Source organism: Pituophis catenifer, unplaced genomic scaffold, assembly GCF_029215685.1.
Source record: "Pituophis catenifer annectens isolate HBS135680 unplaced genomic scaffold, rPitCat1.0.hap2 SCAF_2, whole genome shotgun sequence".
NCBI classification, from domain to species: Eukaryota; Metazoa; Chordata; class Lepidosauria; order Squamata; family Colubridae; genus Pituophis; species Pituophis catenifer.
Genome location: NW_027256882.1, coordinates 115,003,848 through 115,016,445, shown reverse-complemented (window position 1 = coordinate 115,016,445; position 12,598 = coordinate 115,003,848). Strand labels below are relative to the sequence as shown.

General features: G+C 34.5%; 1 protein-coding gene across 1 annotated transcript in view; it reads right to left on the bottom strand.

Moving 5' to 3' along the window:
- SLIT3 (slit guidance ligand 3) overlaps positions 1-12,598 on the bottom strand; it is a 502,670-nt gene that overhangs the window by 102,221 nt on the left and 387,851 nt on the right. Inside the window, exons 19-20 of the mRNA XM_070934106.1 lie at positions 9,745-9,908; positions 6,624-6,756 (exon numbers count right to left, since the gene is read on the bottom strand). Of these exons, the coding sequence (XP_070790207.1) occupies positions 6,624-6,756; positions 9,745-9,908 (297 nt within the window). The remainder of the gene's footprint in view (positions 1-6,623; positions 6,757-9,744; positions 9,909-12,598) is intronic.

Below are 12,598 nucleotides of genomic sequence, written 5' to 3'. Positions count from 1 at the left end.
GAAAGAAAAATATAACTTCCTTAGCACATTATTGTACTGTACTATACTTAGTACTGTACTGTTAATATAGTAATTCCAGAATATGAGTTAACTATGCTAGTCTAGAAACTGATAAAAAGTCAAGGAACTGACATAGCTTCACCATAAATGCTCCCTAGTATTGTGGCTTTGATGCATTGGGCAATAATTACTGATACTATAGAGCCGTGATGGCGAACCTCTCTAGGAATCTAGAAATTCCTAGAGAGGCTCCTAGAGACTCCTAGAGAGGATCTGGAGACTGGGGAGAGCAAAATACGTCACTTCCTGTCCCACCGGGAGTTGGGAAATGGGCTGTTTCAGGCCTCTGGAGGGCCTCCGAGGGAGTGAGAAAGGCTATTTTCACCCTTCCCAGATAAATAGGGAGAAAAGAAAAACTTTCTTTTTCTTTCTTTTCTAAGAAAGAAAAACCGGCCTACCAGGCCATCACATGCCAGGAGCGGGGGGGGAGGAGGGTTGCGCGCGCATGCGCAGGGCAGGGTGCATAGAATTATCATTGGGGACACGCGCGTGTCACCCTCCCCCCTCTCCTGGCACGCGATGGCAAAAAGGTTAGCCATCACTGCTTTACAGCATCAACTGATGGTACAACATGCCAAATCAGCAACTGTGATAGTGCATTATCAAAAGTTTCTAGGGTGTAAGCTGGCATGCTGGATCTTATCAATGCATGGAATCTACCTTGTGCTCTCTAACTACAAGTAATCAAAGAGTATTTTATGTCGCAAATCTGATAAAGCCTGAATCCAGAGGATGTTGTTTAGCTTTAGGTTTTCCAGGGCCTAGTACCTGAAGCCCTGCATGCAGAAAATACTCAGCATGCAAAATATATTGATTTATTATCTAGTTAACATCTGAAGGGCTAGATTTCCTATTTGGCTAATAAAAGAACCCCAAAACCTTGCTTGTCAATTGCAAGATGTGACCTTGCATTATAACTCTGAGAATTACCCACAATAGATCTAGATGCACCAGAGGTTCTCAAACATTCCTGTTTCACAGAGTCCTTAATATCTCATTAATTTTTTCATGGCACCCCTAGAAGTTCCCAAACTGTGTGATGTGTTGCAAATTCACCAACAATTCTGTTTATTAGTAAAATATCCTATGGTGCCCCTGTCAGTTCTATGTAGCACACCAGATAACACACAGTTGTAGTCTTTCACAAGAGATTATATTTCAAATCATGAATTCCTGATACTTAAATTCACTCATAAACTCGACCAATGACCCCAAGGAAGAAGTAAATTAACATTTTTAGAATATAATTCAAGATACAAGTTATAAAGATACGATTATAGCGAATGGGTCTTCTATATTGACTAATGGCACAGAAATTTATTTTCAATTTCTTATTACTGAAAAATGAGCAATATGTTCAGCATTTTTCTATGCTGGAATTCTCTTCCCTTTGGGGAATGAAATTTTCCATCTGTCTGTATATCCATTTCAGTGTAATGTGAAGGACTTCTTACAATAAAATATTTCCTTTTATATGGATATTTTGGAACTCTCAATAGTTCTAATAGTCTAAATTTCTGTTAGATGTAAGGCAGGTTTTGTTTTCAATTAAAATGAAATCTATAAAGGTGGACAGTTATGGTTTAATAAAAAGCATTTTATCTGGATATTTTTATTACACAACGTGTGTAATTTTCCCATTGAAAATTGGAATTTATAAATATAAGGTTCCATAACATTAATTAAAATGCTACTAAAGAAATCCTTCCTTTTATTACTAGAATTTTACCAGATAACAGAACAAATCAGTTAGGGAGAAAGACACATAAGATGCACAAGGAAATCTTTCAAATATCATCCTCTGAGCATTTCAAGAGTTACTATGACAAATAAGAGTAGAAGAGATCAGAATGGCGGCTCCCTAAGTGGCTCAGTGACTAAAACGCTGAGCTTAACAATCAGAAAGGTCAGTGTTTTGAATCCCTTGTATAGGTCTCTTGTGTGAGCAGGGTTGGTTGGATTAGATGACCTCCAAGGTCCCTTCCAACTCTGTTACTGTTACTTCAAGAATTGTATATTACAGTAAATATAGAAGTGGCATTTGTGTAACGAAGCACACATAGTCCTTCATTTTGCCCTTGTTGGCAAGATTTGGTTTGAGTATTGGCAAGATTTGGTTTGAGTATTACTTGGAAATCACAACTCTGTTTAGAATATGTACACAAATGACACATGTACACAAATGACACATGGATGCATTATTCTGGACAGAGATGCCTTTAAAGCAAGCTGCCAGAAACATCACTGAAGGTTGGAGCATCTCAGTCACATCAGTACTTGCATTATCTTTGGACATACCCTGTATTCATTTAAAATATCAGTATGACAACAAACTTGTGCTGCAAAATGAAACACATAGTTATGAATCATCTCAATTTAATACTGTTTTCCTGACAGCCACTCTTTGATAACTGTAAGCAAACACAAAAATAGTTACATCTGATTATACAGAATAAAAAAAAAATGTCAATTTCAGCAGTATTAATTGCTACACCATTTTGAATCTGGAATTTTTGAAAAATTCCATCACTTTTCATGACTCCTAAATGTAGGCTGTTCTCAGAAATTAGCAAAAGGACAATTATATTACAAGGACATTATTATAAGATCATGGTGATCTGCAGTGCCAAGCAAAGGTGCTGCAGTTGACAGCACCAAGAAAAACAGACAAAAGTTAGTTTCTTAATAAATTAATCATCGTGGTATTGAAACAGAAGTGTTCCAATGCAGAAATAAATACTGAGTGTTATGTGTAATATATGCATGAATCAATGAAACAAATTGCATGTTAAAGAAAAAAGTTTGAACGTATTGGTTCTAAGCACAACTTTTGCTATGGAAAAAAAAAGAAAAGAAAATGCACCTGAAATGTACAGTAGGGTTCTGATTTTGGGCTTCCATCTTTAGGAATCATCAAACACTACTCATGCAACAGACCTTCTTGCTCTACAACCTGTAAGTTCAGTGCTCCCAAATCTTCTCTAGCAAGTCCTGCAACCAATCAATCACTAATTGCAATACTGTAGGGGGGGGGGCGGAGCAAAAAAAATCATTTCAGACTGGTTCATTTGTAAATAGACACCATCAGATACACTCATATCTGACTGATCAAATAAGTAAAGCAACAGAACATCAATGCTCAGTGTAATAGCAACAAAAAGCCAGGCACTCAAATTTCTTTACAAATTAAAGGTTCTATGGATGACAGAGAACAAAACAACACCAGATGTCAAAATCACCCGCTCTTGACTCTTTTAGGAATACCAGAATAGATCTGGGAAAAGTTAATGGGGAGGATAGGATCTAAGCTCATATTCTGAAGACTGTGATGCTCCATGAATATTTAACTGTACTTGTCTCCCTGAATTAACTCTTGAGGATATTACAATATTGCTTCATTTTCTTAATAGCATTCATTGACATAAGGATATGGTAGACTTGAAATTCTGGCCTTAGGAAACTTAGAACTACACCGCCTTCGATATGACCTAAGTGTAGCTCATAAAATTATCTGTTATAATGTCCTACCTGTCAATGACTACTTCAGCTTCAACCACAACAATACACGAGCACACAATAGATACAAACTTAAAGTGAACCGCTCCAAACTCGATTGCAGAAAATATGACTTCACCAACAGAGTGGTCAATTCCTGGAATGCACTACCCGACTCTGTGGTTTCATCTCCAACCCCCCCCAAATTTTAACCTAAGACTGTCTACTGTTGACCTCACCCCATTCCTAAGAGGTCTGTAAGGGACATGCATAAGAGCACCAGCTTGCCTACCGTCCCTGTCCTAATGCTTCATCTATTTGTATCTATTTTATGTATCTAATCCATGCTTATACTTATATATATTACCTAATACATTCTTGACAAATAAATAAATAAAATAAATAAAAAATAAATGATAGTTTTCAACATTTAGGTTCCAAAAAGAACAACAGCAGGAACAACAAACTAGTGTGAAACACACTACTGGTTTTGGATTTTTGCTTATCTACACTCCAAAAATGATGATTAAACCAAAGCAATTGTTTTCCTAACTAGCAGATTCCCTTATTATTGAAATCTGCTAGGATCAATCAGCCACAGATTACAGTCTATTATCTTTGCATGTTTATACATTCACATTTATTTAACCAGAAATACTGCTTTTCACATTTCTTTTGGCTTTTGACTTATAACCATGATTTATAACTTGATAACCACACCCATTCATCATGCTTGGGTGCAATCTAAAATACTACTTACAAGAAGAGTATCACAGAGATAAATGTTATTGTGTAATTGAGGAATAAGGTTACTCTAATTCACATATTTGTAAATTTAAGATGGAGATGGAGGGAGGTACCACAGAGCTTTAGTAGGTTTTAAAAGATCCTGAACATTGTTTGATACATAGATTTTTAAACAGGAAAAACATTTACCAAAATCTGTTTTGGTAAAAAGTTACCAAGAGGAGGCAAGGAAAAAAAATGAAGAAGCAAACTGACAATTATAAATAAATTACAGCTAGTTTAACTGTAATTGGGCATTCTTTGCATTTAGCATTTTGGTAATTTACCAAAGGAACTTTATTAAGTGGTCTTAAAATACAATAATGAATTGGCATAAGGACCTTCCATATTACTGCTTTTGTACAGTATATTATTTTTTCTTGAGGAAACATTTCAGGCTATTATAAGGCATTTTGTTCCTGTCTACCAATTAATCTAATATGGGAAATCCAATTTCTTCAATGGAGAAAGGAATAGTGGCGCTGTTTTATTTTTCCTTTTATTTTATTAATGAGAAAAAAAACTAATTTGAGATGGCTGCTGTAGCTCTGATAGTCCTTGGAACGAAATTAAAGAAGCATCTCCCCCAAAGCACACACACACAAATTATATAGACTATAGATGAAATACCATTCAATTTACACACATTTCACTGTGAAAATCAATTACAGTTTCATATCTTGAATATCAGAGCCACATTTTCAAAAAATTATAATGTTCTATACTACAATTACATGATAAAGCTAGATGTGACAAATTCCAATTCTTATTGCCAGCTTTACATAGAGCTTAGAAAAAATCCAAACATATAGCCACATATTAGCATTTAGCTAATATAAAGTTGGTGCTGTGGCAAACAGTATTCTCCAGCAAAGAATTTATCCTATTTACATGTCTTTGTTTCCATTAATGGGTTGCAAAGTTAATGAAACCCAGATTTGATAGCCCAATCAAATTTATTTTGTATTTTCTTTGTATAAAAAATAACATTAGAAGCAAATGAGAAGCCATCCCTTCCTGTTGCACATATAATTCACAATTTAATCTGATGAATATCTATTATATTAGCCCCTTTTAACTATTCCATGAAAGTAAAAAGTGTCACTGTTTTGCACATATATTTTACATTCATATCGGTTTTCCTAGATTGCAATCAAATAATCCATCCTTCAGTGACTGAAAGGAACTGAAAATTGTAAAGGCTGGTGGATCAGATCAAAGCACAATCTACTTCAGCTTTCTATTCCAACTAGATGCCAGCGGAAAACCCACAAACAGGAGTTTATTCTCACTCATGTTTCTAGTTGATAGTTATAAATGTACTACCATTACTCCTTAGTCACAGACACATAACCCCCAGACAAATACAATAGTAACCATCAAGAGCCTTATCAACCTTAAATCTGCATAATCCCCTTTCAAATCTATTCCTGTTGTCACCATTGTCACATATGGTTGTAAATCCAGAAATTAACTCTTCCACAGTTTGAATAGGATTTTTGATCAACCATTCATTTTGTTAGATGACCATGTGGTTTAATCTTTTGAAAGAAAAAAAAAACATTCATGTCTTCTATCATATTCTCTTCCCCACAAATTTAATCTTTTTTTATAAGCTAAAAAGCCAACCCACTAATGAGGGTTAATTTTACCTGTTGATCTTTTTATTTGTCCTTTTCTGCATTTTCACTGTTTTACCATACTGTGATCAGAATTACAAACAGTATTTTAACCATGATCCTATTGTAGATATTTATAAACTGCTTGTGATTGTATTATTAATACAATTTTATATATAATAAAAATGATGTTCTGGGGAAACTCATTCTGTTTGTTTATCATTGGGTTTGGGTGTTGGGTCCCAGAGTCCCTTGGGAGATGGCTAGCATAGAAATATGATTAATTAAATTAAATTAAATTAAATTAAATTAAATTAAATTAATTAAATTAAATTTTTGTCCTATAAATTTCCCCTTCCATTTTTATGACTTATTTTTTGAACTATATAGATTAGAATTTTGCATAAATTGCTACTATCTCTCTACTTGGGTGCAATATCTCTGTAGAAACAGATTGAGGCAACAGAATCTCTATATGTTAACCTATGTCATTGCTTCAGGCACTGACTTAGTCCTGCTATTAGTTTGCATTTGGTTTAAAATGGTGCGCTTCAGTATTCTCATTTGAAAGAAAAACATTTTTTGTAAACTAGTAATTGAAACTGATCACTTCTTACAATTCTTCTTACATACAATTTTACAAGTTGTGACAACATGACTTACAGCTCAGTCACATCTTTGGGGACCCCTTTTGGGAGGAGCTGCAACCCTTTATTACTGCAGCGAACTACAGAGTCCACACAGGTGCATTGGTCTGGACAACGGGGAGAAAAATGACAGCTGTTTTCAGTGTTGCCTACAAAAAAGTAGAGAAAGTAGAAGGAAATAATGTTAATAAATACAGATGGGATAAAATTGAGAAAATTCATTTCTAACGCATTAGCTCTCATGTAAATCTAGTACAACCACTATCTACAAATCATCATTAACACGCTACATTATTGTCCTTTGCTTTAGACTGTTCTAATTCCAGTGTCAATACTGATAATATGTATTTAGTTATAAACATTTTAATTTGGAGTAAACTTAGGTTTGTCTGTGTGCTTATACAGATGGGTAGGGAGACAGACCAAGGCCTTTAGGAAATAAAAATTGTTTCCATGAGAAAAAAAAATGACTATTTTTTTTTCTTCTTTTCAATTGTGTCTGATTCTCAGAGACTAAAGGCAGGACTAGAACTCACAGTCTCCTGGTTTCTAGCCTTTTCCCTTAATTACTACATCAAACTGGGTCTCTATATGAAAATAAAATTAACTAAATGGTCCAACCATATGAGCTCTGCTTCATAAACCAGCATAAACTTTTTGTATTGCTGTTTCATTTATATTATTGCTAAGGATAATTGATTTACCCCTCAAAAGTTAAATCAGCAGATAGGTGACCATGAGCCTCCCAAAATTGCACCCACTGAATCCCTCTAAATTTGCATTAAAAAACAACAATATTTTTAAATTAAATCTTTAAAATCTTTAAAAATAAAATATTTTGTGTTCCTGCATGAGATCAATTTGGGGTTTGGGTCATTTTAATTTTCAATATTTATTTACTTCCACCCATGAAATCATAGGCACAATCGCTGTCATCCTGCAACTGATAGCAAAATACTATATTTGACTATGTTGGAAAAAAAAATACTATATTTAAGCTGACCAAAGAGAAAATGCATTTATGATAGATCATTTACTTGGTGCTGTAGTTTACTGACTAATGTACAGATCTGAATTATTTTAAAACATTTGCCATGTTTATCCTTTAAAAAAAAAAAACCTCTGAAAAACATCCATTTGTTTCCTGACATGGTGAACAATTTATTCAACATGCCAGACTTTCAATATTAATACGATGCGTTCCTTAATTTTTTAAATCATGAGTCTTGTTGTTTTTAACAAGCATAATGAGCATCAAGCAACAAGATCAGCTATGCTTTCACCAGGAACTGGAGATCCACGTGCATGTGCATAAAAATACCTAATAGCTGAAACATGGGTGTTCATTTGTACAAAGCAGATTTTATAAAACAAATTAAACCTCACAGTTGGAGAGCAAGAGAGTTCCTGCTATGAAAGTAAGCCTTTCAGTTAAGACTATTAAGTCATGGATTTCTTCCAAAATTAGCATGTGGGTTCACAAAGCACTAGATACAGGCAAATGGTGGTATCTAAACATGCCTAGAAAAAATTTGTAGAATAATCTTTAAAGGCAGCCAATAAAAAAAAAAATAACTTAATGTTTCACAAGCCAGAGAATTATCTACCTGCCATTTGGTGATTATTCTCAAAATTATTTTCATTGTTTCAACTGAACAGGACTCGCAATGTTATAAGGTCATTGGCTTCAGTTTTGAACAATGACTTCAATGCTTGACTGTGTCTAATAAAATGAACAGACTATAGTCTTTTATTATGCTGGCAAAAGTTCCAATTTCCATTAGAAAAGTAATTAAAATAAACAACAGCCAAATAATACTGTAGAAACAAAGTCTGTGTTTTGCACTCTTATGTGCAGGAGTTTGGAATGTTGGTTTCAATTTTTTCATTTCAAAATTGTTAAGGCTTTTCACTAGAAAATGGAGTTAGATTAACTCTCACTTTATGACCAAGCTGGAAGGCTACAGGCATGATGAAATCTGTACAAAAGTACAGTAAGCAAGAGAAGAAGAATCAGTACAGGTTCTAACTAAACTATGCCAGAAAATCTAAAGAACAATACAGCAGCCAACAGATTGAAAGAGATCGTCCTAATGCCAATTCCAAAGAAAGGTTTAAAAGAATGTGAAAACTACTGTACAACATCCTCAATATTAAAATAATGCTTAGGGTAATCCAATGTAGATTAGAATCCCTACATCGAAAGATACTGCTAACATGAGCCAAGGTAGATACTGCTAAAATATGAGCCAAGGTAGTGCAATGGTTAGAGTGCAGTACTACAGGCAACTTCAGCTGACTGCTAGCTGCAGTTCAGTAGTTCAAATCTCACTGGCTCAAGATTGACTCAGCCTTCCATCCTTCTGAGGTGGGTAAAAGGAAGACTCAGATTGTTGGGGGCAATATGCTGACTCTGGAAAACCGCTTAGAGAGGCCTGTAAAAGCACTATGAAGCGGTATATAAGCCTAAGTGCTATTGCTAAAAGAAGCTGAAGAAAAAGAGATTGGCAATGCACACTGAGTATCTGAGAAAAGAACACCAAAAATAAGTCAAGGTAAATTGATATAATCAGTGATTATATAAAGACCTCCAATTGTGTCAATCATGTCAAGATTAACCAATTTTGGACACATGTATTTAAAACCTACAGTAGCTCTTTAGCAAAGTCTAAATTGCTGGAAAATATAAGAAAAAGAGATGAGTAGTGAAGTGGGTGGATTCAATTATAGCAATAAGGAGTGCAATACTGAAAGACCTAAAAGGCCCATTTGGGGAAAGACTGGAGAAGATTTCTTGATATGGTCGCTTAGAATATCTTGATGGACAAATCAATTAATCACTCTGGTTATTCCCCAAGAATGAGATTTTGAATGCAGGCCAATGGTTAATATAATTCCCCAAATTCTTAGACTTCCTGATAATGTCAAGTAGAGAACTCACTTAAATCCCTGCTTCCTAGTATACTCTGGCTATTTTTCCTTGCTGAGACCTATAGGAGAAAACAATTTCTTTTAATCTATATGTGGAGAAAAGCTTCATCTCTGAGTATGTGCATTCATATTTGTCTGAAATATCATACTTATACTATTGAAAGATCTAATATGATCTCATTATCATGTTCTAGAAATGTGCTTACCATCACATGTGAAATCCTGCGTAGCAACATCTTGAACTGGAATCTCCTTTAAGAAGAAGGGTTTCTGGCAACGTGGATTTCCACTGACAATTCTTCTCTTCCTTAACCATTTCCCCAACCATGCTAAGTGGCAGTTGCAGTTAAATGGATTAGATAGCAAATTACTAGACGAAAAATGAGGAAAAAAAAATGCAGTCGGCTATTGAAGAAATCAAGACATAGATTTTTCAAAAGCTAATTGACATTCAAGTAGGAAACCTCTGGTAATAAATTAATTTTACAATGGTAGCTACATGCCTAACATGGTTTTTTGTTTTTGTTTTTTTCTCTCAAAAACAAGACATAAAAAAGAAAAATCTGCCCGGCTAACAAATTCTGTTGTCATTAGGTTTTTTATCATGTACTAGCTCAATCTGTAATATATTTTAAAATGGAAATAGTTAGCTGTTGCTAAATAATCTTGTAAACAGAAGCTCTTGCTTTGTGTTTCTGCCTCTGCATCATATGAAGACAGCCTGATCAGTCTCAGAAGTTCCAAAGAATACAATCTGATATGTGAATGCCATATCTTTTTAAAGAGATTTTTTTTTTCAATAACCACAAGTGTCTCTTTATGACAAACAACAATAATCTAAAGTGGATTAGAAATCAATGCCCTTCAGGTGTTGCTAAATTACAATTTTGAACAGTCACAAGAACAGGACCAGTGCAGAGGAATGCTGGAGCTGTAATTCAGCAACGTAAGTATAAAAGTATAAACATAATTTGAATACATGAAAAGAGTAAATAAAAAGGAATATTAGGACAGGGACTGTAGGCACGCTGGTGCACTTATGCACGCCCCTTACAGACCTCTTAGGAATGGGGTGAGGTCAACAATAGATAGTTTAAGGTTAAAGTTTTTGGGGTTTGGGGAATAAACTACAGAGTCAGGTAGTGCATTCCAGGCATTGACCACTCTGTTACTGAAGTCATATTTTCTGCAATTGCGTTTGGAACGGTTTACTTTGAGTTTGTATCTATTATGGCCTGGCCTAAATCATCTCCTCTTTTAAATTATGTATCTATTTAGGCCTGGCCTAAATCATCTCCTCTTTTAAATTTAAATTTTAAACGTAAATTTTTAATCTGTTTAATTATGGGGTATTTTAAAATTCAGCCTAAATTATTTAATTTGTTTTAATTTATTTTAGATTTTGTATTTCCTGTGTTTTATCTTCTGGCTGTTCACCGCCCTGAGTCCTTCGGGAGAAGGGCGGTATAGAAATTTAATAAAATAAATAAATAAATAAATTTGCTTGTGTATTGTTGTGGTTGAAGCTGAAGTAGTCATTGACAGGAAGTACACTGTGGCAGATAATTTTATGTACTATGCTTAGGTCAGATTGAAGTCAGCGTAGTTCTAAGTTGTCATCAGGAAAGTCATAGGTTCCTTATCTCTGGAAGGAAGGAAGGAAGGAAGGAAGGAAGGAAGGAAGGAAGGAAGGAAGGAAGGAAGGAAGGAAGGAAGGAAGGGCTGTTCGTAACATTTTTAATGTAATGTGCAGTTCAGTTGGTTATTTTGAAATGCATATAGCAATTCTGAAATATGAACTAAAAGGAGATGAGGCGTATGACATGATATATTTTAGTCAATTTGCTCCATAGCCTCAAACAGATAACTTCAGTTAAAATAATAGCTAAAGATGAGTTGGGAATTTGGGCTGCATATAAATAAATAGTTATTGAAATTTATTGATATTAAGGCAAAGCTAAACCACTTTTCAGAGCAAAATTATTGATCTTCGTGCTACTGGAATACCTAACAGCCAATATGATTTAAAGGAACAGACAACAATTCATTTTATTGTGCAAAACTCAAAGATGTAACATTATTTTAAAAAAAATATCTTGCTGTATCTAAGCACGTAGATCAAGTGTTTCTCTCATAATAGTCACGGAAATATCATGAGACGTAAAGAAATGAAGTAGCTAATTAATTGTAATTATGTTTGAGGTAAAAGGAATCCTCTCCCTCCCAAAACAAAGGTTAACTATTGCAATCCAGCTCAGATGACAATTCTTTGGTATAAATGGCATGCTTGCATTTATATCTGTGATTAAATTTGAAAAAAAAAGAAACCTAACATTATTCATGTTCACACTACAATTTTCAGTGACTCTTCATATGTATGGTATAAAGCACACACACACACACATATTTGCACATTGTTTGACATGAACAAAATGCCATGGATATCTCAAAACCAAACCATCACTATCCACTTTGCTTTAGTCTAACCAAACCAGGAAAAATATTAAAGGTGTCTATTCTTCCTTCTGCAATTGTCATTGTTGGGATTGTAATTACTTAGCTGTTTTTAATGATTGTGGCACAGGATACAAGGTCTGTCTAAAACCCAAATGAAGGGAGTAACTTTAAAAGTCTAGAAGGGCAGGGAAAATAAATACAGGTTTTACCAAGTTAAAAATTGGAAAGAAATGTGAGAATACTTAAGTGGCAATTAAAGTAAATAATGATAAGCATACAAATAGAACACTTCAAAGACTCTTAATACACATAGAAAAAGTAAACCAGAACAAAAGCCATTGGATCTGTGGTAGAGAGATTAGTAAAAGGCCCGAAGGATCTGAGTCATGAAATTAAAATTCAAATGATGCTTGTAATGGAACATTTATACTATTGCTGTGAGCCAGGAAAACTGATTTGTCCCATAAAACAATTTTGCTCAATCTATCAAGGATCAGGCCTCACTGAATATCTCTTTTTTCAGCCACACCAAGGAGCAAGTGCAGAGCTCTTACAATAGGCTTACAATACACTAGCCACTAGCATAAGCACCTGCTGGATTGT